The 27581-nt window shown below is 43.0% G+C and overlaps 1 protein-coding gene across 4 annotated transcripts in view; it reads left to right on the top strand.

Annotated features, from left to right (window-relative positions):
* The window catches only part of LIMS1 (LIM zinc finger domain containing 1), a gene marked incomplete at both ends in the record, with an annotated part of 35298 nt that extends 8679 nt beyond the window's left edge, over nt 1–26619 (top strand). The window contains 10 exons of one of the 4 annotated variants that reach the window (XM_082014133.1): nt 7702–7883; nt 10177–10336; nt 16466–16532; nt 18563–18683; nt 19549–19698; nt 21137–21287; nt 22105–22197; nt 23311–23359; nt 25586–25661; nt 26505–26619. In XM_082014133.1, the coding sequence (XP_081870259.1) occupies nt 7702–7883; nt 10177–10336; nt 16466–16532; nt 18563–18683; nt 19549–19698; nt 21137–21287; nt 22105–22197; nt 23311–23359; nt 25586–25661; nt 26505–26619 (1164 nt within the window). Of the gene's footprint in view, nt 1–7701; nt 7884–10176; nt 10337–16465; nt 16533–18562; nt 18684–19548; nt 19699–21136; nt 21288–22104; nt 22198–23310; nt 23360–25585; nt 25662–25917; nt 26066–26504 lie in introns of those variants that run through there. The other 3 variants (XM_082014132.1, XM_082014135.1, XM_082014134.1) reach the window with 3 other exon arrangements.
* Nucleotides 26620–27581: the final 962 nt, after the last annotated feature.

Raw genomic sequence — 27581 nt, forward strand, 5'->3', positions numbered from 1 at the left:
TGGCAGACACAGCTAGCAATACCTGGCAGCATTTCTCAGCTGTGCCTGTTGAAATGAAAGATTGAAAAGATACAAGCTGTTCCAGCAAGGAATGAACAGATGAAGGTGAAGTGGATATGAAATGGCATTCGTCTTTTCCAGCATGTTAAATCCATGCATGCCATGCTCTTCATAGATCATAAAGTTCTTGATGCCGAGCCTACCTTTTGAACTCTGTTTCTATGCAGCTATTGGAAAAATGTTGCCCACTCAGAGTCATGACTCAAAACTGCCCAGGCTGGTCCTCTTCTTGTTCCGGTATGGAAAGTTTGCATTGAAAGTTGTTTGTCTCACTTCATGTTTGGCTTTTCAGTTACTGTTTTGTATGTTTCTCCTTGCTGACTTCAGAAACGGAAGCGTATGCTGTATTTCTGGTATGTTAAAAAGGCTGCTCCTTACATATACTTTTTTATTGTTGTTAAGGACATAGTAGCAGTGCGTGGGGATAGGATAGCTCCATGAGTTACCAGGTTGTAGGTCATGAATTTTGCCCGAAGTGTACAAGTAATTGCTTAGTTTTAAACTACATTCCGTTCTAAAGCTAATCCTCAAATTATACCCACTTCTCTGTGATACATAGCAAAGGGGAAGGAGGTTTGACAGGGCTCCAGCCCCTCGCATCCAAAGCACAAAGTCCCGTCGTCTTCCCTTTGCTTCTGTTCTACCAAGGAAATAACCTGAGCTTTCTGCCCCACGCCTCTCCAGACAATCCCAGCAATATGCTGTTTAAGGGGTAACTTCTACGTCCTCCCTCACACGTCTTACAACATATAACCATTCAATCCTGCTTTACTCATTCAGGATTAGTCAATTGTTGGGGTGGAAACAGTTCCTTTAAAAATAACTTGCAATACTTACTAAAGCCTTCAGTTTGGAAAATGAGTGGAAGTCTTTCTTTGCACTAACTGCTACTGAAATTCATTCATGCTTACTTGACAGCTCTGCTACTAGTATTGAATAGTTAATAAATATAAAGTACAAAATGAAGACCACCTGTTTGTGTTACCCAAAATATTAAGACCATCATAATGAAGGATGAAAGCAATGATATTTTGTATTAGCTTTTATTTGTCGATACATTACACATGCTCAACTCTTAGGAACGTAAATTGCTTCTGTTTATTCTCTATCAGCTGTTGAGTATTAGGGCCATTATTTGATTCCGCAATGGTAAGTGCAGATGGCTGAGCTGTCTGCTATCCTCTGCTGGTTTTAAAGCTTGGTGATGCTGCAGTGAATGTGGGAGGAGAAAAATGTGAAGCCAAAACCTAGAGTGACTAATAATTACAATTTAATATGTGTGTGAGAGAAGAGCAACAGCTGAGGAGGTGTTTTCTTTACCACATTCTACTTCTGCCCAAAACAAATTAATTCAGACAATGAAAAACTTTGCACTTCCTTATGTAGAATAGGAAAACAAACTTTTTGAAGGTGAAAAATGGTTTGAGATGTTATGTTGCTGGAGGGGTGGATTAATAGTAATATTCGAGAGGAGACATGTGTGGAAGTGACGTGCTGGTTAGTAAAGCTGAAGGTCAGTCCTCAGCGTGGTATCTCCAGTGGAGATGTTACTATAATAAGGATGTCGCTGTGAGCTGGGAAGCCTGGTGTTGCAGTTATCTCTGCCCTCCAAGGACTGTGTGGACGTACTGGAAGTCTCCCGTGGTAGCCAGGGTGTGATGTTGAGTCATGGTATTAATTATAGCTCCTAGATGAACCGTTCAGGTCATGGTGTTCAGCTTGTGAAAACATCAGTTCCAGCTAGTGCGGGTAGATGGCTATGGCGGAAGCAAAGGCTGGTGTTTGCCTTTACACTAAGGATTCAGTGAAGGATTTTTGGTGGATTTCAGTGACAGATGACATGAACTGAGTATTGGTGCTAGGAAACTGTTACTCTGAAGAGAAATATGGCAGTGCAGCATTTTTGAGTCATAGAATCATTTAAATTGGAAAAGACCTTTAAGATCATCAAGTCCAACTGTCAACCTAGCACTGCCAAGTCCACCACTAAACCATGGTCCTAAGTGCCACATCTGTATGCCTTTTAAATACCTCCAGGGATGGTGACTCACCCACTTGCCTGGCCAGCCTGTTCCAATGCTTGATAACCCTTCTGGTGAAGAAATCTTTCCCAATATCCAGTCTAAACCTGCCCTGGCGCAACTTGAGGCCATTTCCTCTTGTTCTGTCTCTGGTTACTTGGGAGAAGAGACCAACACTCATCTCACCACAACCCCCTTTCAGGTAGTCATAGAGAGCGTCCCCTCAGCCTCCTCTTCTCCAGACTGAACAACTCCAGTTCCCTCAGCCGCTCCTCATAAGACTTGTGCTCCAGCCCCCTCACCAGCTTCGTTGCCCTTCTCTGGATACGCTCCAGCACCTCAACATCCTTCTCGCAGTGAGGGGCCCAAAACTGAACACAGGATTCAAGGTGCGGCCTCACCAGTGCTGAGTACAGGGGCACGATCACTTCCCTACTCCTGCTGGCCACAGTAGTTCTGATACAGGCCAGGATGCTATTTTCCTGAAATGTCAGAAAATGCAAAGATCAGCCTCATACATTTTTACATATTTGAACTTTAAATCTGTTCCTTAGGCAATGCATGAGAAGCACACATACACTTAGTTATCATTTGCTTGCAATTGCCTGACCACACTCTATTGTGCATCCCTTGACTTTCCAGTGGCTTGATTTCCACCGGTATAAATATTATTCAGACCAAACACTTTAATATTTTAGAACGGAAGGACTTTGGTGTTGTGAAGCTCACTGTGTGTATGTGCAAATAGAAGGACAATTTTGAGCTTGGTGAGCCTGATATTGGCTCATCGGTCTTGAAAAGATGATTCTTTTCAGAATGAGTCTTTCAGAGACAGTAGCTGTGCAGCCCCTAGTATTGAGTAGCTGACCTTTTTTAATATACCTAAATTAGAAATGGCAATATAAATGCTGTTATATGAAATGCATTAGTGCAAATGCGTTTTTAAAATGTATTGAGCTGGAAGAGTTTGGAGACAGTATATTTACCATAGCGAAGCATGTATGCAGTCAACTACACAGAGTCCACATTTTAAGGATAACCGATAGTATGCTGTATCTTATGTAACTAGATACAGACAAATTAACTAGAGTTCTTGTGAGCTTCTCATACGTGATACCACGTCTTTTTGTTGTTTTGTTTTTCCTGTCTGTGTAGGATGCAAAAAATAGTAGTGGGGGAGGAAGAGATGGCTGTTTTTAAAGAGGATCAAATATCTGTACACAGGAGGAATTTCTTGCTTTACATGAAGCATGGCGTCGCTTGGTAATGTTTGTAACCAGCAGGAATAAAATACAATAGTTTTTTTAGATATTACTTACAATAGGAAAGTGCTATAGTTAAATATTTCTCTCCCTTTCTACAAATTCTGTCAGAGACTGATTTTTCACTGTGCTTGTATAGCTGACAAAAAGTTGTGTGGGAAGGTGCTGCTTACCAGTTTATTCCAGTTATATTCATTTCCTTATGGAGAGATGGAATGTGAACCTTCTCTGTTTGCGGAGACCAAAGCATTTTTTGGACATGTTTATACTAGAATAAATGTATATTGAAGTATATGAAGCAGCTAGAGCTGCCTTTTTGTTTGCCCTGTTTAGACTCCCACTGCATAGGCTTAATCATGCTTTTTGTGGAGAAGACTAAAGGATGAAACTTTCAGAGCACTCAGAATTCACCTGGTTTTTACTGCAGTGGTTTCAAGATGGTTTTCCATGCTTTTTAATAGAAACAGAAGATAGAGCAGTGCTGGGCACATGTGAAAATCCTACCCATAATGTGCATCTTTATTATGGAAGAGATTTATACCTTCTTTCAAATTGCCTTAGGAGACTAGATTAACATGGAAAGTATTTTACTGCTTAAGAGATAAACAACTGCAGCAACCAGAACCCAGGAGTGCTTTTAAATTCAATTAAAAAAGGATGCAAAAGGTCAATTAGTGCTTTAAGAGGTTGGTGCAGAAATCAGCGCAGGGCACTGCAAGTTGACGCATATTTTGCAGCAAAACTTCTGTTCTACTTGTTCTGTATTTCGCGTGTGAGGGCCGTTGTATAGCATCTGTGTTAAATATAATTAAAGTGAAATCACCCTTACCTATGCGGGAGGGGCTGTGGTTACTTGTCCCCCCACTCCCTGCGTAACCCGATGGGGCACGTGGCCTCCCGACAGCGCCGGTGACGCAGTGGCGTTTCACGGTGGCACGAGTAGGCTGCCAAGCAGCAGCTGCCTTTGCCAAGCACCTTGTTTGGAGCTGTGACTGCTCAGCACATCTATTTGTGGCATGGAGCGAGACGCTCGGCGGGGCCGGCCGGCCACCGAGCCTTCTCTGTAAGAGTCCCCATCTGCCTGTGGCAGCCACTGGCATGGGCAGCTGGATTTGAAAGCTCTGCAGAGAGAGCAGCGTGTGAGCGGGGAGGCAGGTGTCCGTCAGCGATGATACAGCAACGCGGCTATTTTTGCTGCTGTTTTCCGAAGCCCTTCTCCACAGCCGCAGTGGGATGCTTCCCCTCCTCTCGTCTGCCGTTTCCTTTAGCACCTTCCCTGCCGTCCGCTTTGGCTTCTGTGAAGATCCTCAGTGTGCCAGGAGGAGCCCCTCTGTCTTCTTCCTTCCTGTGTACCTCTTCCAGTCAAATACTCAACTTCTCCCTTTTCTCCTTATCACTGCTTCCTTAACAGCAGGCTGGTAGGTTTTGTCCCAGATCCCAGGGAAAGTCTTTGGGAAGCTGCCGCTGCAAATCAACAACTCCCTACAGGCTTTTCGCTTCCTGTGGACGGCTTCACCTTGGAGTAACCTAGAATTCCCTAATGAAAATGCCATGTATTTTTAACAGTGTATTTCAGATCTTGGCAGCACGCCTCCAGCAAAATGACAGAAAAGAGAAGGGTGGCCAGCTGCTCTGGATTTGTGGACGACCAAACCTTCACAGTAGAAACTATGTTTTGTTTCAGTAGCAGAAAGGACTTTTAAACTCCTGGCAAGCTAGTTTCTTGCTTAACGGAAAACAAACTGGGAGTAATGCCACCAGCAGCAATGGCAGCAGGCCTTGAGAACCAGGCAGCTTCCTTTTACTGCACATATGGAGTCCTATTACGTTGTAGGACTGCTGCTTCAAAAAAGCTAGGAAGATTAAAACAGGCCTTTTGGATGGACATCTTATTGCACTGGCTTGCTGTACTACTTGCTTTGCTACAGCCATGCAAAAGACTGTGCAGCAGCAAGCAAAAAACCCCAAGCATCTGGGTGCGTATTTTCCTGTTGACCACAGAAGACACAAGGCAGCAGAGGTGGTTTCCAGCCACCTTGGTAGCCTGTGGATTTCAGGTTACTGCAAGGACTGAAGTAGTCCACTGGGAGAAGGAAGCACTTCAGGGCGCTCTGATTTGCAGCAGTAGCCTCCCAAGAGAATTGCCTGTGATCTGGGACAAAAGATGAGCGAACAATTGATGAGACACGAGCGGTAAGGGGAACAGACAGAGTGGCTTGCTGTTTCTTGTCTTAGTGGCTTGGTGCACCTGTACTAATCCTGCATGAATCAGCATGGTTAGTCCATGCAGTCAGTCTCCCTGGAGTTTTTCATACACAAAAACCCAGCACTGACCTGTGCAGGAGCTGTTGGGAAGCAGGATGGAGAAGAAGAGCTGACGTCACGATGCCTGCATCTCCATTAGCAAACAGCGCTCGTTTTCATCACTGGTGCTCCAGCGCACGCAGGAACCTTTTCTTCCAGCACTGTTTCCTGCAGCAGTGCTCTGGCAAGATCATCGTGGCCCAGGGCTACAACCTGCGCGCTGCTTGATCTGGAGCTTGCTCCGTGACAGATAAAAATAGGGCTTGAGCTCCATCCAAGCTGTGTAAGTGGTGGGGGCGCAGCCTCCGCAGCCTGTTACAACTTGTGACTCCCGGTAGCTCTGGGGCAAGATGGATAATCACACCTACGGACAGGGTAAAGTAATGGGGTCATGCTGCCTGGGTCCCACCTCCTGTGATGTGCTGTGGCATGGGGGAATAGCTCGCCCAGAGGTTGCTTCCTGCTGAAGGGAGGTGAAGGAAACCTGACCAAACCCATGCCAGACATTTGGCCCGCTTGGTTTCGCTGTGCAGCAGCAGACACGTAGCGCTGTGCTGGCCGGGCTGCAGGAAGGTGGCTGCGTGCGAGCCCAGGCCTGTGCGGAGAGAGGGGTGCGCGCTGCTCCACGCTTGCCAAGCAAGCTGTCCCAACCGGCAGTGAGAGATTCGGCCCCAAACTGTCATAAACCAGACCCTCCGCAATAGGTCCTAGGAAGGCGAAGGCACATTAAGAAGTACCAGCCTTGACCGGACTTTCTGTCACGTCCTTTGTCACGTTCTAGTTCTAGTTTCTCTACTTGTTCCTTCTAGTCATCGTCCTCCTGTCCTCCTCTGCCTTCTCATGCCCCCCCACAGACCAGCAGATTCTTCGGATACCAAGACGCCGCGTGTCATGAACACAAAGTTCACGCGGTTTCGCGGTTCAATCCATTGCTAACAAGGCTGAGTCAGTTCAGTGCAAGAGAGAGAGAGTTGCTGGGGACAGCGTTCCAAAACCCTGCTTTGTCTGCAGTTACCGGTGTCCCACATCTGCCGCAAGCGCTGCGCTTCAGGCAGGGAGGGCTTGCGGGAGTGTAATTATTATTAGCTGCAGATCTGCAGCTAATCGACCCTGCCTTCCCTTGTAAGTGGTGCACAGCAGGCTTTTTAAATAGAATATAACCATCAAATAATTGCAACATCAGGAGGGCGTTCTGTGGTGAAGGAATGATTAATTTTATTCTTTCTTCCTGGTCTTGCTCTCTCAGTTCTCTAATACCCACAGTAAATTACTTCAGTAAGTGTTCTTACATTAGATAATTGTTCTAAATGCAGCACATCGCTGAAATCAAGCTTTGTTTTTCCTCCTTCATATATTCCCCATGTCAGCATACCTGGCAGTTCGGTGAACGGCCCGTGAGGCACAACAGAAACCAAACTATCCGTCTGTGCTTCGCCCTCCTCTGAAGTACTGACGAGAAGAAAGATGCCTGTAGATAAATTCAGCACATATGACTTAGAAGACACAGGTAGAACATTAAAAGCCATTTTTACAACTTACTTAATACACCGTAGCGTTAAAACAGTGTTTACCTAAGGACAGAAGTCTTCTCTTCACGCTTTCCACTGCCGGTTTGCCCAGGATAAAATTGCTGGAATCCGCCTCCACCCCCCGCAGCAGAAAGTAGCTGCGGACAAGTCCGACGGTGAAGACGTTTGCTCGCGTGGGTTACTCACCCCGCAGCTCTCCTGGGCGGCTTCTGTCAGCAGCTGGCAGCGAAGCCCCTTTCCAGCACCCGGGTTTGCATGAGGGCCTGGCAGGGGAATGTGCTCCTCCGCCCGCAGCCAGCGCCAGTAAATCACAGCGTGACGGGCTCGCCGCCCCGCCGCTGAACTTTTAACTTGAAGCTCTAGCAGGGCGCTGAGCGGCTCCGGCTACAGGACACGGAGCTGTGAAAGTAAATCACCTCACTGGGAACGAGGGGAAGTCCAGCATATTGTTTTGCAGGCTTTGCCTACAGCTTCTTTGCAGTATAAGCGTAGAATATATACAACCGGGAAAGCGATTAGAGAGAGATGGACTTCCAGCGCAGAGCTCACCCTTACCCCATCCCGGAGGATGAAGAGGTTGCACACAGGGTCGCTCCTGATGCCCACAACTCCGCAGGAAACGAAGGCGAGAAACCGGTGTCAAAATTGCAACGTAGACACAGTGACATAAAACTCTACAAAGAGTTTTGTGACTTTTATGCAAAATTGTAAGTTCGTTCTGTTCAGCTTCGGGGTGTAACTATGGTGACATTATTGGAGTATTGTACATATTTATTTTATTATCTGAGCGCCGGGCAGGCTCTGCAAGGCATTCTCTAATGCAACCTTTGCCACTGTTCTGCTTGATACATTGCCAGCTGTAATCGCCAACTAAAATTTGAGCTGTTGCTTTAAACGTCATCATTAATTACATCAGAAATTTTTATCAGCAGTTGAAACGGGGTTGGAATTTATCAAGTAGTCTCTCTGGCTTTAGGTTGTTTGCGTATTATTTTGGGCAAATGGATAAACTGCTTCGCTAATGCAGAAGTATTACGTACGTCGTTGTTTCTACATATATGATGTTTGAGTTCGAAATGAAGTACTTTTAATGAGAAGGAAAGCTTTATGTTTTCATTTCGTTTTAAACTTTGTTTCATGTTTTTGCTTGGATTACACTTTGTGTCTGACAGCACTGAACATTAAATAATTTTTTAAGTTTAACATCCTTAGTGCTTGAGAACTAAGGTGGTGATGAAAGATCCCAGTTTCTGTTGTGATTAGTCTTCATTTAGATTGATAAGGAGGATGGGCAGAGTCTGAGGGGTTTTTTCCCCCAGAAAGCATACATGATCCATGGAGACCATCAGTGAGCTTTATACTTAACCACAGTTATGTGTATAATCACTGCAGTTTGTCTGTAGGCTTGTCCCTTGGGATGGTATGGGGTAGACCATACTCAGACTCCATCTGATCTCCTTTGTGAAACTTGCCCACTTGTCATTTAACCAAGAAGGTGGTGAATATTTGGACAGCAGTTACTGCTTTCCTCTTCTGCAAAGATCTGTAGAAAGGAAGAAAAAAAACAAAAAAGAGGCAGCTAATAATAACTGGTCAGATATGACCTTGCTCTTCTGTGAGACAGTAAAGAAATAAAGCACATTCCTTTTTGAACCACATGCTAGGTGTTTGCTTCCTCCCTCGAATGCTGTACAAGGAGTGAATTCAGTTCCTGTTGAACCTGGTGGGAGCCAAGAGGTCTTACACCTTGAGGGGAAAGGCTTGGCATCTTGCAGAGGACTGAGGGCTTTGCACCTAGAGGCGCAGCATGATAGATCTTTTCTGTATCGGTGTTCAAAATAATGATGTCAGTTGTTCAGTGAGCTTCCAGACAGATGTTTGAGTCAGTAGTTTTGTGAGCTGTGGTCAGACTGTAGTGAAACTGGACCATCGCCCTGTATCTGCTCCCTGCAGCAGGGCAGAGAGGTGATCCTGAAAGGCATAGCTTCGGGAGTCCAGATACGAGTAAGAAAATGCTTGTGAAGGAAAAATCAAGTGAGCCTTTTTTGACACAGGAGCCTTCATTAACTGAAACACAGCTGTACTGTCTGTTGCAGATGGAGACACGATCCTCCTGAAGTAGCTAATTCCTCTGCTATTTTGCAGCTACTGAGCTGTCATTTTATGGTCCCGTGCCTTTGGGAAGCAGCCAAGGTTGCAATTTGAGTAATTTTTGCATTCCTGGCATGGGGTACCCAGCTTGTGTTGGCCTGCGTGTGGGTCGCAGTGGGGCAGCCAGAGCATTCCCACCCTCCCCCTCGGCCCTTGATCAACACTGGCATGCCATGGGCTGACTTCCCTGAGCTGAACCCTAATGAACCAACCAAAAATCCCATGGCTTCAAACTAAATTTGTAAAATTACTTCAAGCTATGCAAAGCTTATATAAGGAATAATTGTTTACCTGCTCTGGTTTTCAGTAACATCTGTCAGGCTAGATACTGTACAGTCTTTCATGTTGCTTATTTAGAGCTTTTGAACCAATGCTGCTATATATATTTTAGAATTAGGAATTGTTTTGGAATTATTACTTATGTTTTCCTATGAGATGCCAGTCCTCAATTACTGTTAATAGTTGTCCTTGTGTTTTGTAATTCTAATGTATTATTTCATCATTTTTATAGTAGTACTTTGAATTGCCTGCCTTTTCTCATCATGAAAAGCCTGTAAATGTATCTGTAGTAACAACATTTCTGGGTGGTTTTGTTTTGTTTTGTTTTTTAATTAACAGTTATTAGAGTGTGTTGTGGGATTTTTGTATCTAAAGAGTTTGGGAACAGGGGGAAATGACAGTTTTATATCTGAGAGGATGCCACAAGTCATTAAGTCCATTAAAAAACTTCTATTGAGCAGCCTAGCGTTAGGCTGATGCAGTTGGCCTTGGGTAACAAAAAGAAACCACAACCTGTGGCGTTGCCTATTTGAGCTAATTTTCTTTCTTTCTTTTTCTTTTTTGTGACAGCAACATGGCAAACGCTCTCGCAAATGCCATCTGCGAGCGCTGCAGAGGTGGCTTTGCCCCTGCCGAGAAAATAGTCAACAGCAACGGTGAGCTGTACCATGAGCAGTGCTTCGTTTGCGCCCAGTGCTTTCAGCAGTTCCCCGAAGGGCTCTTCTACGAGGTAAGCAGGGCAAGAGTGTCCCTCTCTCCCCCAGCCTTTGCCTTGTGCCTTCATTCCCATACCAGAAGTAGCCTAGAAAGTTCCGTGGCGAGAACGGGGCTCTGAAAGGATATGCCAGAAAGAGGGAGAAAAAAGCAGAAATGTTTCTATGCCAATTTGGAGGACATCGGTGTGTAGAACCTTTTTCAAATGTGTTGCCTCATGTTATCAGAGCTGAGAAAACTGCTGGAGATTTCTCTCTCAGTGCAGGCTTTTTCCCCTGAAGTCTGTGAATATCATACCAGATCTGGCATGATCCCCTGAAATCTATATATAATACCAGAAATACGGTGAAAGCATACTTCTTAGAGGAGAACAGTCATGTAGAAGGAAACCTCAGCATCCTGCGGACCGTAGGAGGTTTACTGCTGAGCTGGGTGAGGCCAGCACGGCATGCAAAAAGTTGCTCATAGAGATGACCTGTAAGTCAGCGTGCTGAGATCAGAGTGTGCGGAGAGCCCAAACCAGACAGGGCCTATGTAGGGTCAACACTAGGTTTAACGAACCGGGGCATTCAAAATTAGCAGTTCTTCCATGCTTTCAAGAGTTAAAACCCGCTCTCACTCATGTTTCTCAGCCCCGGGTAGATTGCCTTAACTCAGATGGGTGTTTTGATATCGGTGGCATTTTCTTTTGCCTTCCCCTAGCATGGGGATTCAGGATGTGGCTCAGCTGTCTCAAGTACAAAGTGGCTTTAGACTAGTTCATAAAATATGAAGTGGCTGGTATAAGGAAAGGTAGATAATGTGAGACAGGGAATTATTGTCTGAGAGATAAGGTCTCGCTCAAGTAGCTTGTAGTCTAACTTACAGTAGTGGTTACAGGATTTATGTCATACTGTGATCTCGAAGGAAGGTGAGCAGTGTGTTAAAAGCACAGTGCTGTGCTCTCACATACAGTGTGCTATCCTCATGGCAGGAGTGCAACAGTTTATCTTCCATGGTAGTATTTCTAATTTTACAGAACCGTGTTGATGAGGAGAGGCTGAGGGAGGAGTGTGGATTGGAAAAGAGACTGGCAAAGGGCATTCCGGGGGTTTGCTTTCTCTCACCTTGTTTGAGGATCAAAAGACTTTTAAGCGCTGTAGGGATAGTGTTGCACAAATTGTGGTAAATGAGCCACTAGTGTTCCATGAGACATCAAAAGGTGAGCTGCAAGGCAGTAGCAATTAAAAAAAACCAAAACAAAATGCTCCCTAGATACTTACACGTTACATTACAATTGTTAATATATACAGAGCTGCTGCCTGCTTGCAGGCATGGTAAGGAGACCTGACGTGATAAGACCCAAGGCAATCATAAAGTGATACAAATGTTTTAAAACTAAAATATTTATAACTGTGTTAATAAAATAGTCTTAAAACAATCAAAGGTATTTTCTCTACATAATGAGTACTTTATTAATACTTTTTCTGAGTCAAAAAACCAGTGGGACAATCCAGGGACCGCTCTGAATGGTCCTTTGTTTGAGATAAAAGTTTGAGAAATCCTGCTCTAGGCAACTGTATCTCCTAGGGGATGGAGGAGGACCGCAATGGAAAGAAAGCGTTATGTTTGCACCTAATCCAGGAAAATTACGACGTCTCTGTTGCTCACCATGGCCATATCTGAATGTCCTTGGCAGGGGCAAGTATCCTGGGGGTGTTTAGATATATGGGATATAGGCGTTTTTGAGCATTCTCTTACCACAAAGTGATGCTCCCTATTAAAGACGGTAAGTCAGAAGTGAGTGTCGATAGATTGTCCTGGGAATGAAAATAGCCTCATGTACTAAACACGTTTTGGTTAACATTGCTAGGATTTTTTTCAGCCTGGTAGACACTTTGTTGTTGAGAAATGTTACATAGAAAGTGGAAAGTTTCAGTTAAGAATAGACACTTTTTGCCACAGCTATTACAGAGGTAAAATAATTGTGATGAGCGTTAAATGAATATGTAAAAACTTGTGTCCACCACAAGATCTTGCAGTTTTTCTCTGTACAGCAAGTCTGTCTGCTGCTGTTGAAGAGAGGTACTTTTTGGTCTGTTTAAGCCCTCTGGCAGTCTTTAGGTGATGGCTCATAGATCTTATCCAGCCTTCCTCCCTCATCTATACTGCCTGGCCTGTGGAGAGGTCAGCAGATATCCATGCTGTCACAGCCCTCGTGCCTTTGGGGCTGTTTCAGCTGGGAAGCCTTTGTCAGGGCTTCTCCTCTGTCTTTGCAATGTTTAGGGTGTCCACGTGTGTCCCATGCTGCCAGAATGGCTCTCACTTAGCACGGAGGTGGTCAGTGAGATGACTGCAGTGGAAACCCTGGCGTGTTTCCTGGTGGTGCTGCTCAGGGAGAAGGGGGAACAAAGGCACAGCTTACTCCTCTTTCGTTCGGCACCTTGGCACAAGCGTTGGGAACGTACTGGATGGCAGCATTTGGGGGAGACAGAGGGAGAGCCCTAAGCAGATAAAGGGTGGGCTCAGGTTGGCTGACGCTCAGGAGATGGCTGACAGTGCTCTGCGGACTTGGGATGATCTGTATCGCTGTCAAGAAAAAGTGACTGGAGAAGATGGGCAGAAAGGGTATCTTCCTCTGACTGATTTAATGCACTCTTCAAGAAGATGGGTGCATTTGGAGTTGTGGCCAGGTAACGTGTTTTTCTGAGCAGGTTCCCTGTGGGTCGCTGAGCATGAGCTTGTGTTTATTCTGTGCCTGGTTTAGCTAAGCTAGTGTTTCTTGGAAATTATTGCTAGCTTTTAGCAATCAGGAAGTTGAATATTCTTCCCCTGCCTATCGCAAGCCGGGCAGAGTTCCCCCAGTTAGTCATTAAGCTGCTTATCACATTTGCCATCAGACGCTGCCGTGATAAGCTTTCACGCTCTGTTCCACGGGCGGGGACTGAACTGGTCAGGCTATGAGGGAAGAAACGCTGATGCAGGTCTCCCGCGCTGCAGGACGCGTCTCTGGGCTGCCTGCAGGGACCCCAGTCAGCACAGCTCCCCAGGTCTGGTACTGGAGCCGAGCCGCTTGCAGGCACAAGCGGTGCCACGCCAGAGCAGTGCCCGTCCACGGCTGGGAGTTTGCACAGCGTAGTGGTCAGGATCAGCTGTGCTGGTCTAAAAAGTAGTAATTCTGGAAAGAGAAGGACCTCCAGGGTGTTTTTTCTAAGCTTTTCCACATCTTTTTGAAGGTGAGTACAACGCCTGGAAATGAGCCCTAAGTTAGAAATGATCATACGGATTCATAACCAGCCAGTGTCAGCCTTGTTGCTTAAGGGTGTAAGCAAGAGCTCTGTGCCTAATGCTGCATGGGACCTGCTAAGCTATACCTGTGTTCCAGTTTGCTCAGTATAATCAGCTTAGAATGTTTTCTCATGCGCTCCACGTAAACAGAACTTAGCACAAGCACGTGCCAGCAAAGTTTCCGAACTTGCCCTGCTTTGCCATCAGGTGTGAAGTGGCAGCAATTCTGCCTGCTTTTACTCCACCACCTGAAGCCGTGTATTCCCTAGAGCTGCGGTCGCAAAGTCTTACAGCGGGCAGCAGTGCACGGTCCTGTGCTAACAGCCGAACAGCCGGCTTGGACGGAGAGCTTCGGCGGCAGCGCACCCAGAGGGACAGGTTGTCCCCACTGTAACCAGTCAGCGGGCATTTCCTCCAACCCACGTTACTCTTGGGTCCAAGAATGGCTCCTCCCTACTAGAGATTGCCTGTCTTTCCCACTGGGGAGTGTGGGCACCTCACCCTCAGACAGAGGAGGTTAGGAGAGATGAGTCCTACCCCTGGCCCAGCTGTTCGTCAAGAACTTCTTGCTGGGTGCTTTCAGAAGCAGCTCAACCTGCTCTGTGCTGTGCTGAGGTGGGGGAGATGGAGGGCCTTACAAAGGTGCATCCCACAATGGAAGAAATACAGCAAAATCCTTATGGAGTACTCACAAGAGCTATAATTGGAGAATCTGTATTGTTGTTGTTGTTGTAATTATTATTATTATTATCATCACCATCATCATCATCATCATCATTAAATAAAATAAAATTGAATGGTGTGTGACTTTTGTCTCCTAAATGAGAGGGAGTTCCCTTCAGTTCTGGGCTTTTTCTAAGGTGTTTGTAAAAACCTGTAGGAAGATTAAAGGAAGGTGCAGCTGCAATACACTTGTCAGATTTGTTTCTATTCCAGTTGCACCTCGAGTGTTTTCTTAAAATGGGCTTTACCAGAAACTACCTCAGGAAAGGGTCTTTAAAGACTTGTTTTGTTTTGTGCATTTTCCACTAAGTTAGCTAAAAATGTGGAGATCAGCTGGAGGTTATGTCATGGTGAAATGTTCTGTGCAGTGCCTTTTAACGTACGGACCTCCAGCATACAACAGTCACATGCCCTTGCTTTTAAAATACGTGCCGTGGGATTTGTTATAGAAGCTTAAGGCTTTCTCTGATGGATGAACTGCAGGGTCATCCACAAAAGGCAGCATAAATGAGCCGAGAAGGTTGAAAATATAAACAAGACTGAATGGTAACCAACCTGCCTGACGCAAACCAGAGGGAAAGAAAAGCTGTTTGGTCTGCCCAGAACAACATGGGGTGGCTCTGAAATCCAAGCAAACCTATGTATCTCCCATTGCACCACCTGTTTACACAAAACAGAAAGCTTTTGGATTTTTTTTCAGTTTAAAAAGGATTTTATCTGGCAGTAAGCAAGCACAATTCTCAATGAACCAATAATTCCCATTACTCTTTGAGACAGTAATAGCCCTCTGTATCTCAATTTAAAAAAAAATCAAAATAGTCATCTGTTTTAGAGTATTACACTGGATAAATTGTATCAAGTAGCAGAGACTTCTGGAAGAGTCTGTATAGAGCGTGTGTCTTTCTATTCCTAGTAGGTGCAATTCAGGTTGGGCGCAGGCATTAGTTTCTGATCTTGAGCGTCTAGTGACTTCTAGAGGGTTTCATTAGATCCCTGTCCTGCCAGGGGCTCTGTATATTGCGTGAGTAATGACTTACAACGTATTCGAGCCTTGAAATGTCATTGTATAAAACAGGTAGTCTTAAAGCACATTGCTGTATTTTCTGTCTGTGCACCAAAATTTAATTTGTGGGTCGTATTTTATGCTCTTTGCTTTGTTCTGTCTTAGAGTCAGTAAAAAGAAAGGAGTGGGGTTTCCTGCTATCCCCCTTTTTCCAGTTTTAAACCGAGACATTCAAATTCAAACAAACATTTCATGGCATACCTAATATTGTCTGTCTGGTTTTGACATGCTAGTTGGCATGTGTGTCTAGGAATGACATGCCTGAAGGTATCTAAACATTTCCCTTCATTTCAGGACATACTTGCCTACATGTTTTTACATATTCTCCTGCTAATTTGCTAATGCAGTGCTGTAGAACTTTTTTTTTCCCTTTTTTTTTTTCTAAGCGAGCTTGAACTGCAGCTGAACTTCTCTAAGCTGTGAGAAAATTCAGATCCAAATCCCTTAAGAACGGTTCCCTGTTTCATCTGGTCGATGTAGTGAACTTTTGTTCCTTAACATTCAGACTCGATGATCTTAAGGGTCATTTTCCAACCTAAATGATTCTATAATTCTATGAAATAAGCATCATGACGGAAAAGCCTTATTTCCCTTCATGTTTTGGCTGTACTGCTCCATAAATTGCAAAAATTTCTGTACCATACCCCCCGCCTTACATCCTCCGGTATGCTGGGTCATTCTTGCAGGAAATGTAGAGTGGGGAAGAGATCAAATGGGTTCAGGGAAAATGCTTCCCCCCAGGAAAGGTTTTTGTTAGCTAATTTCCTGCCCAGAATTCTCTCAGTTGCATCAGAGTTTCTGCGGTCTGTTAAAATTCAGATGTCTCTTGAGATGTAAATGGGTGATGGAAAATGCCTTACACTCTCCGCAGTACTAGAGGAATGGTGTGTCATTAATGCTACATGCTAGCTACTAGTAGCTGAATTAAGGTAAGGTGGGTGGGTTTAATGCCTAGCACATGGTCTGTTTTTTTGTGCAGCCCCTCATATTTTACTACCTAATTGCATCTGGAAACAAACCAATATGTTACAGCTTTAATGTTAAGGACATGCTTCTCATCCCTCTAACGCTCAGATTTTCTCCCATTTGCAGTTTGAAGGGAGGAAGTACTGCGAACATGATTTTCAGATGCTTTTTGCCCCTTGCTGCCATCAATGTGGTAAGTTTTACATCGAGGTGAAACGCTTCACACCGATCACAAATAGGAACGTCACTGGGGGCAGATGTGCAGCCCTTGCTTATCTATCTTCTCTGGGAGGCGGCTCTGTGCAGCTGAGCATCTGAACTTCCAGATTGAACTAGGCTTCAGAGAATTTGGGGAGCTGCTTTTCCTAAAGGTCATCAAACAATGGGATTAAAAAAAAAAAGTTTTCATTATTTGAACAAGTAGTTTAGCTGTTGATCCAGTGATCCAATGAGCAGACCATTCATGACTCCCGGTTATACACATCTCACGTGTGCTCATGCAGCTGAAACCCTGCAACAAGCCTTTGTCATCTGCTTTGACTACTGTAACCCACCTGTGCTGTCCTACTCGACAGAAGTGGGGACAGTCTTTATCATCTAGTGTTATAATCAACTGATGGGCCAGCCGGTCCCCCTTCCTGTTTTTGAAACAAATACCATTAAGGCTTCAACGTCTGTTGTCGACCCTGCATAACACCGAGGGCTGCGTTTTATTTGCCACTGTTGATGTAAATGCTTGTGTGTCTGCTGCGCTATAATCATTTGCACTTTTCCGCCTCCCCCTGTGTGTGACACACCGTGCTTGGGCAGGGCTGGGAAGTCATTACTTGACTATTGCTTAAACTGGTCTGGAAGCTCTTGTGTTTCTGCGGCACCTTGGAAAGGTGCTGCAGCTTTCACTTAACTCAGTGAGGCCTTTCCCCATGTGAAAGGAGGCGTTGAACACCAGGGAAGAGGGAAGCAGATGTTACGGACCTTTGAATTTAACGCTGCAGATGTGAACAAGCTGGGGAAGAAGAAGAAAGGGGTCAGTGGTGATTTCTGAAGAGCTATGCTGCCTGTCTCTAGGATTTCTCCAGCCCAGCCTGTAGAGCTCCCATTGCTCCTGCCCTGGCTTTTCATAGCACCAGCTCCCTTAAAACCTCATCAAGGTCCCGCGCAGAGCTGGACTTCGCCACTGCTTGGAGTTAGTAAGCACAGCCAAAATCAACGGGGCTGTTGTCAGTGATGAGACCTTGAGCATTCCTGGCATTTCTAGACTCCGTCAGGTTTTATTATTGGAAAACCTACGACTTCATGGGAGCATCACACAGTCGCATGCTGGATGTTACCATCCGCATCGGTTACCTGCCCGATCACTCCCCTTTGGCAGCTGTTGGAGTTGTACGTTCTCCAAAGGCATGACTTAGCCTCCCGTGGCACTGGGAAGCTGAGCTCCCAACACATTTTAGGCAGAGCTTTTGCACTGCTCAGAAGCCTTGGCTACAACATCCACATAGAGAACGACTAAATCACGTGCTTGGTGGACATGGTTCCACTGCCTGTGCAGTCATACCGTGCATGCAGAACAGTAGTTCTCATGCTATTTTTTTTATGCCTCACAGGACAGGACTCCTCATGGTAGGTCAGAAGTTGTGTGTGTCAGATTGACTGTTCTGTAGCTTCACTGCAGCTTCACATTTTGACTCCATGGGGGGGGTTTGCAGGAGGTCCACAGCCACCCAAGCTCAGTTCTGTTGTGCTTTGAGTATAGAGCCCCTTCAAGGTTTGGTCCTAGTGGAGTAAAAACCACTACTATGTACATGACAAGTTAAAATTGTCGTCTTCTAAAAGAAAAGAAGGGGAAGGATTATTAGGACACAAGAAAGCTGTTATTATATAAAGAATTCCATATATTTCTTAACAGCTTGAGTACAGGTAAGTAAAAACAGGGAAGGGACTGAAAAAGGATGATTGCAGAGAGAAGGTGGAGTGTGCGTGTAGACGGGCTTGTATTTACAGAACAGAAGGTTCTCCATCAGCAAGGACGTTTTCTTGTGACCCATAGCAAAAAACTCAAACAAACCCATATTCCAGAGTTTAGAACCAGAACTGTGTAATGTATTCTACCAGATTTGGGGGGGGTGTATGAAGAAGATGATGACATTGTAGGGATTTAGCTGTGTGTTGCTTTTAACTTTGTCTAGCATGGTGTTTTACATCCTGGTGTTGTGTTTCTTACAGGCGAGTTCATTATTGGTCGTGTTATTAAAGCTATGAACAATAGCTGGCATCCGGAGTGCTTCTGCTGTGATATCTGCCAACAAGTATTGGCTGATATTGGATTTGTCAAGAATGCCGGCAGGTAGATCTTCACCCTTCCTTCTGTTACCGATCATGAATAAAGTGAACTAAAAGGGAGGACTGAGAGGTTTTGGTTCCTGAAGCTTTCCAGCTGAGGTGGAGCAACTGAAGCATCTTTTGTGGGGAAAAGGTCTAAGAATGCATCACAAAACTAAAAATGGGTATCTTAAAATATACACTTAAAATATTAACAGTTTACCTACTCCAACACCAGATTTCTCAGTAAACATGTTTGGCAAACTTGGTGACATTTCAGAGCCATTGTGATACATAATTAGAGAGAAAACATTCAGATACAGAAGCATTGTCTTTATTCTTTTAATACCAGTTTTTACTTTCTTTTCCCAAATTGGATTTCCAAATTTGGTCTAGTTTAGCACCTTATTTATTGAGAATTGCTTTAAATTCAGTGGGACCCTTCACAGAGTAGAATAGTTTTACCAGCTGTGATTAGAAGAATGTTTTAGAAATGGATTCTATGGCCATTGGCTTTATATGTATAATATGATATACAGAGTTATCTACAGAATTAGGACTGCTGTGCTCATCTAGCTTCCAATCTAAATTTTTAAGATTTTGAGAGTAAAACATGCAGCAATGAGAATCTATAGCAAACTCTGTTTTCTGTGTTTCAACTCAGCTTAAACTCAAACGAGCTGAAGAAACGATACTCCTGTGGTGAGAGAAAATAAAATGATCACCCTGCCTTTTCTGAACTTAGTTTGCGTAGCAAGGAAATTGTTTTAAAGACTATTTTCCCTCCAGAAAGGGCTAATTGAAATGAGGTTCTAATAGATTTTTGGTTTATATTTTGCACTGTAGTACCTGGTACCACTACTTAACCTCTCTTTTTTATGTTGTTTCAGACATCTCTGCCGTCCTTGCCATAACAGGGAAAAAGCCAGAGGCCTGGGAAAGTACATTTGCCAGAAGTGTCATGCCATTATTGATGAACAACCTCTCATATTCAAAAATGATCCTTATCACCCTGATCACTTCAACTGTGCAAACTGCGGGTAACTTGAGCTCACAGAATCACAGAATGGTAGGGGTTGGAAGAGACCTCCGAAGACCATCTGGTCCAACCCCCCTGCCAAGGCAGGATCACCTAGGGCAGGTTGCACAGGAACACATCCAGTTGGGTGTTGAAGGTCTCCAGAGAAGGAGACTTCACAACCTCCCTGGGCAGCCTGTTCCAGTGCTCCGTCACCCTCACAGTAAAGAAGTTTTTCCTCATGTCAAGGTGGAACTTCCTGTGCTGCAGTTCTGGAAAACAGGAAAATGCTGGGCTTATTTGCTTCATCGATTTACATTTTGAAGTGAAAACCTGTCCTGTACAACTGGCAAGAGGGGTGGGGTTTAGGTGCCTGGCAGCCAGATGTGTCTTACTGCTTTTGTGATGGTGGAGTTGGGCCTTTAGTTCAAACCACAGCTGACCTGTTAGGGAGTAAATAAAGGTTGGACTCTGCAGGACAAGGTGGTACCTTACAAAACAAGAAGTATGGACACAGATAGCTCTTTCTGTAGCAGCAAAAAGACAGCTTGTTACTCTGCTATGAGAGGAAGAAAAGCCGTCCTCTTTGGCTGCTTGAGTTACTATCTTACCTATGTTATTTCTTTTTAGTTGAGTGGTATGCAAACTTTGTTCTCTCCTTTTAAGGCCTGTGGTTTTTTTAGAAGCTTTCTCCCACCTCCTTTTATCAGCTTCTGCAACTACAGTACCTGAAGCTGCACATTTCTATGTCCTGCACTGATGCAGAGATCAGGGGGCATTGTAGGATATAGCACGGATTATTAGTTGTTTATTTGTGGCACAAAGGAAGCTATCATTTCAGTGCCATATCAAAGGCTTATTTGAATAACAACGTGGTGGTGTGTCAGTGGCAACCAGTTGAGAGCTTTAATGAGTACAGTCACGTTTAAAGTTTAGCTGTTCTCAGTATTCTAACCATGCAAATTACTAAAAAGTAGAGTATGTGAGATTCTGCAACTGGCAATGAATAAACGTAGCTAGCTTATGTGGGTCCACAGTTTTCTTTCTCTGAAGTTTGATACAACATGGGAAGCATACCTAGATGTAGAGGACTACACTTTACTTCCAGTTACAGTTACGCAAATCTAAAACAAATTGGTGACGAGTGCCAGAATATAAACCAAACATGTCTACAGCTTGCACACCCACATTTGTGCTACATAACCAGAACGCAGAATGACAATAGCTCAGTAGCTGTTTTCAGAGAGACTTAGTGCATCTCACTTAGCAGCCTGTTCTCAGTTTACTGTGGATTTAATCAGTCTTGAACTGTGTCACATTTGATGCTGCTGCATTACTGTAGTGCAAATGCAATTTCTAAAACAAATGCTAAAAACTATTTTTTTCTTTTCAGAAACTCTCAAGAGTTGACATTGTTCAGTGCCTTTATTCATGCTCTCAATTCATTAACATTTGAACAGGAAAGAACTTACTGCTGATGCTCGTGAGTTGAAGGGAGAATTATACTGCTTACCCTGCCATGACAAAATGGGTGTCCCCATCTGTGGGGCATGCAGAAGACCAATTGAAGGCCGTGTGGTGAATGCTATGGGCAAACAATGGCATGTGGAGGTAAACATCAGATGATACATTGTCTTTTCCAAACACAAATATTAACATACTTATCTGGGGTTTTGCTGATCAATTTCAATGAAAGGATTAGCAAAATACACAGCAATGATTAGTAAATGCCTTCCCCTAATCCCATCTTCAACGTTCTTGTGGCTGGTCTTCCACTGTGATATAGGAGTTATTTCCTACCTTACAGAGAGCTTTGACTGTGAAGCTAAAATCAGTAATCAAAGCAGCACTGTGGGGTCCTTGTAGAAGAAAATTTCAGAGTGCAAAACAGTACATGTGGAAAGGTAGTAAAATGATGTAGCAACCATAGTATTACTGAGCATCATAATACCCTTATGCCTTCCATAGTCACCTGCCATGTAAATCTCTCTAAAGCACTTTATGGGAGGGTTTGTATTTCAAAGCCATGTTCAAGATTTAGGAAGATGAACAGTCTGTTCCTTTTGTTGATTTGAAAATCTCCAGCAAATGCTTTCTTCACAGGAATGTAGTATCAGTGCAAATTACTTAAAATAATTTGAATTTAATAAAATAGTAACTCTTCATTCTGCTTATTGATAACATCAATTTGCTTGATTTTTTTTTTTGTTGTAACTTTTGGATTGAAATGTTGAAGACATTAAAAGGAACGTTATTTTAGTGGTGTAAATGTAGCAACAAAAAAGTTTTAACTCATCTTTTCAAGATGGTACAGCTAGCTTAGTAGACTTCAGTCATGTTCAGTACTGGGCTTGGATGGTTAGCTTTCCAGAAAAAATACCATTACTTCCAAGTAATAAAAAAAAAATGTATGTAATTTTCTTTGTAGCATTTTGTTTGTGCAAAATGCGAAAAGCCATTCCTGGGTCATCGTCATTATGAGAGAAAAGGCTTGGCGTATTGTGAAACCCACTACAATCAGGTAAGGTTGCATATTTTTAAAAATGGTGTTAATTGGTAAACTCGTTAATTGGTTTTATTAGAGATGGAAAACCATGGACATTCTCCTGTTTTCTTATAGGCGTCTGTGGGTGTAATGCCAATTAGCAGATGTTCTATTGCAGTTAATTTATATGGGCTTCTCTATACATCAGTCTGGTTTTGGGAAAGAAAATTGCAGGTATTGCACAAAGGCTAGCCAGGACAATCAGTATCAAGTTGTTTTTCGAGCTTAGTGGTACTTAAGTAGAGCTGTTATGAGCTTTTACATAACTGTGAGATCAGAGCAGCTAATGACACACAGTATTTCCCAAGAAGCTAAAGATTTGCCACTCAGTAGCTGCGGTTTAAGACAAGGCGGTAGCGAATAGCGTGGTTTTCCCTACAGCTGCTACTCTAAGATGACTGTGCGTTAACATACACTGCATCACCCAGCTCATTCGTTAAGTTGCTGAAGACCGCAAGGACTAAATTTGTCAGAGGACACCACCTAGTGATGCCTTGCATCTATATAGGAGTTACAGACTGTGGTACCATCTCTCTCCAGGCTCCCTTAATTGTGTAGTCCAGCACTAGGATGTATAGACCTTTTTTATTTGGAAGCCATCTGTGTTGTGTCATGTCCACCTCTTCACTTGTATAAATAGCAGAGTAGGGGTTACACTTGGGAATTGTAAGGCATCTGCCAATTACAGATGGATTCTTAATTTCTCAGTGATGAAGGGCAGATGATTGAAATGTTGCTGGCATACTTGTAGACAATAAATGCCATGACGTTAGTAGTAATAATGTTGCAGCCATGGTGGGGCAAGTACATACACCAGACAGGAGCTGTATGTAGAGTGGATGTCTTTTACTAGATTAACTACTACAGTTAGAAAAGATACATTAATTTTTGCGCACTTCTTAATTGTTATATTGTGGATAAATGCTAAGCTTGGAAATAGAATTAATAATTCTTGGCCTAAATACTCCTTTCCTGAAATAAATAGGAAAACTGTTGTGCTTATCAGCTGAAATATAATTATTGTGTTAGAGAAGCTATCCTTGATAAAATCATTACATTAAAAATTCATTACTCCTCTTTCGTCTTCAGCTATTTGGTGATGTTTGTTTCCATTGCAACCGTGTGATTGAAGGAGATGGTAAGTCCTTTTCTGTTTCCTTAATGTTCCTTTCTGATGGAAGTTCTCTTTAAAAGTGTAAGTAAGGGGAAAGCAGCCCCCTGCTGAATCCTTGATTGTTCTCATTAAAACAAAAACAGCCATTCTCTTGATCAGAAATTAGGTTAGAGCTGGTTAGTCAGAGACCAAATGGTAAGAAAACCTTACAGCAAGGTTTCAGTGATGGTAGAAGACCACTCAGTGGCTGAAGAGAACTGTGGTCAACTGGAAACCCCTTAGTGACATGCAAAGGCCAGGCATGGAGATATTGGGAGGTGTACAGAAGTGGCTTCCTGCCCCACCGACTTCAAAAAAGAGCACATGTAAGGGTGAGAATGACCACACAGGCATCTCCTCAAATGAATTTAGGGATCATGAACCAAATTTGGAAAACTATTTAGATGTTGAAAGACATGGATGGACACTCTAAGGGATTTTTTTTAAGTGCCTAATTCCCATTATGTTAGTTTGGCTCCTAGAGGTATTCACCTGTCTATCACAGGCACCTGTCTCTTGAAAATCTAGGCTGATGATAATGTCACAAAACCAGGAAAAATCATGCTTGGGAAGGTGTGTCCTGTAAAGGCAGAACTGGAAGCAAGTGGTTTGTTTGTTTTTTTGTTGTTTGGTTGTTGTTGTTTTGGTGGTTGTTTTTTTTTGAGGGAGGGGGGTTGAGGGTTTTTTTGCCAACCAGCTGTGATAAAATGCCAAACCCAAACTTTTCTACCTGCAATAATGCAACATTATGTGTTTATTTACCCCTGCCCTAAGTAAATACTGTAATACCAAAGTTAGCCTCACCCAAGCCGAAGCCATTAGCAAAGTAGGAGGAAGCCTCCAGCATGTAAAAAGAGATGTAAACTAGTTTATAGTCATGTAACTACAGGGTGAGGCCTACCTTTCAGAGATGTGCTTTCCGCATTTTCTGGACTGGACTATACCTGCAGAACGACAATCCAAAAAGCTTTGGAGGAAACAGTGTCTTCCTCATCACTAAAATCCTACTAGAATGAGCAGAACTGGAACTTGAGGTGAAGGAATAAATTCAGCCTTGTCTGATAACTATATCTCTGTATGTTTCTAACCTGGGAGACGTATTGTATATTTTGGTCTCCAAACTGAACAGAATATAGTGTAATGCAGTAATTTCTATATTTTCAATGTACCTCTTCAATTATTTTACATTTCTTCTTTCATTTCCGCATACAAATTTGAAACTGCCGTCAGAACGAGTATCCAGTATTGTTCCCTCCCTCTGGTGAAACAAACATCTGTGGCAGTTTTTCAGGAGGGTGTCTATGACTGTATTCCAGAGATTGCCTGGGAGTGAAGATTTTGATCTCACTAGTATTATTTTGGCAAGCGGTGGAATAACTATGCTTCTGTGGATGTGCTTGCCCCATAGTGCAGGAAAAAAAGCTCTGCATGACAATGCTCTGGTTCTGTTTGTTGTTGACAAAACCCTGTATTTTATGACAAAACCATTCTCCTGCATCTTCTAACTTAGATTAAGAAGAAAGGCAGATTTTGGCAGGGAAAGGTACATTCAAAGAGGGGAAGAACAGAAAACAGATTGAGATACAGAACAAAGAGAAAATCATTACTTTCTCTCCAAAGCAAAGAATAAAAATATATCCAAGTTTGTCTTGATCAAGTAACTTATCCCACGAGTCCATAAATTTTTTCAGCTTGATAGTACTGATTTACCAGCAGTGTCCTGACTGCTGGCTTCACGTTACTTTCTTCAGCCAGGCAAGCGCTTCTGCTGATGGCACCACAGTCTGAACAGGAGCTGAGAAGTGAAACCAAACGAAAACATAAACACCTTCTTGCTGGATTGCTTTTCAGCCGAAAAAGTCTCCTGATTAAGTTGGAAATACAGGAAAAACAGTTGCCTGAGGACAGCATGCTATGATATGAGGTGGAAGCAGGCAACAGGAGGCAGAAATAGGTTAAGCTGGTCTTGCTGGTGAACACAGAGTTGTATGTACCCTCAGAGACAGCTTTACCAATGCTTCACAGTCCTGCTACACTACACTCACATGTGCCTTCGTAGCCTTCCCACGTTATTGTTACGGTCCTCAATACTTGATACGAGAATCAAATGACTGTTCTTCGTGCCTCATGAACGTGTGAGCTTAGAATTTTTGTAGTATCTTTTTTTTCTGTAATGCTAATGATTTCTGTTTTTTTTTCCCATTGTCCTAGTTGTGTCTGCTCTGAATAAGGCATGGTGTGTGAACTGTTTCGCTTGTTCAACTTGCAATACTAAGTTAACACTCAAGTAAGTTTATTGATAAGTGTGATGACTTCAAAACATATGTATCAGTGGTTATCTTCAATGTGTAGATGTTGATATGGTGTAACTGTTACAGTATGAAAAACATATAAGCAGCATTGAGAAAATATGTGTATCTTTCTTCCTTTTGCTCCATTTACTAATATACATCTCTTTCAACTGTCTGTTCAGGTCTTCCTTCAGTTAGTCTACTTAACTCTTCTTTTTCTGTCCTTTATTTTTCCTGTGTTTAACTCTAAAGGGATAAGTTTGTTGAAATTGATCTAAAACCTGTCTGCAAACACTGTTACGAGAAAATGCCAGATGAATTTAAGCGACGACTTGCCAAACGGGAACGTGAAGCAAAGGATAAAGAGAAGCAGAAAAAGAAAAAGCCAATCTGTTTGTAAACTTTTTTTCCTTCTTACCACCACCTCTGCTCCTTTCTTCTTTGGTCAGTGCTAAGGATGCTTTTATTTTAAGTTTTTGCATGCATTTATGGCAATCAAACCCAAAATATTTTTCACACAACTGCAACTTGAAAAATTAATTTGTTATTCTATTATCCTATGTTTCATCTGTCTAGTGCTACAGTTAGGCTTGAAAGGCTCTTTAAATGACACAGTTAATAAATACAAACATTTGGGTAAAAACTGCATAACACAGTCAGCAGAATACTGTAATTACTGCCTACAATGTATAACCTTGTGAAAGTAACTTCATATATATGTATAAATTGCAGCTGTAATATTTTGCTATGCATGTTTATTGGGATACTTGTTGGGTTTTTTTCTTTTCATTATCCCTACTGCTAAAACTTTGTCTGGTTTTTTTGCTTTGTTGTTTTAGGAATAAATTTGTTGAGTTTGATATGAAGCCTGTCTGCAAAAAGTGTTACGAGAAGTTTCCTCTAGAGCTGAAGAAAAGACTGAAGAAACTAGCTGAAACTTTGGGAAGGAAGTAAAGGCTTCATCTGCTCTCCCTTTCCTTTGTGAGAATCTTACATATATTATTTGGGCTGCTTTGAGGCTAAAAACAGACAACAAATGATGATGTATGCCTTCTATCAAATCGAAATACCTTAAGATTCTCCGTTCTCTATACATGTACATGTATGCTTATTTGTTGATAAAAAGACCATACTTAGACTCAAATACCAGCTCACCTGAAAGGTTTCTGACCCTCATAATGCAGTTGAACTGCTGCAAGTGGCCCATTCTGCACAGTAATCTCTGTGGAAATTTAGACAGAAAATTTGCTTGTGACTACCTTTCAAAAACTGTGCAAATGTGTCCAACTTTAGGGGCATGTATTGTCATTTATATTAATTAAAGTATTAACCTTCAAATAAAGCATGCACACAAAACTTGCCCAAGTCAAGTGACTTGGACAAGAAACCGAGATACTTTGCCTTGTGGAAACAGTCACGCTTGGATTTCAGGCCAAGTTGTCTCATTAAAGGAGCCTTGTTTTGTAGAATCATAGAATCTTTGGGTTGGAAGGAACCTTTAAAGGTCATCTAGTCCAACCCCCCTGAAATAAGCAGGGACGTCTTCAACTGGATTAGGTTGCTCAGAGCCCCGTCCAGCCTGACCTTGAAACCAACCTGACCAGTTTCAGATGGTTTGAAAAGTATCCGATTTCTAAATACAGTCACTGTGCAAATGACCTACTTCTGATAGACTATACTTACATGATGAATCTTTGTACATCAGGCTTAGCATGAAATAACTATATAAAATATATATTCCTATTGCAAGAAATGAGCATACTCAGAACTACTTGAATTTTGCTATATTCCACTCAGAATAACACATTAACTTTTATATATGCTTTTGCATTCTATTTACTTTTTGTGCCTTATTCTGCTGGACCATACATAACAGTGTTCCATTAAATATATATATAGTTTTATTTTTTATTTCA

This window comes from Phaethon aethereus (genome assembly GCF_964289735.1).
Source record: "Phaethon aethereus genome assembly, chromosome: 1".
Taxonomy (NCBI): domain Eukaryota; kingdom Metazoa; phylum Chordata; class Aves; order Phaethontiformes; family Phaethontidae; genus Phaethon; species Phaethon aethereus.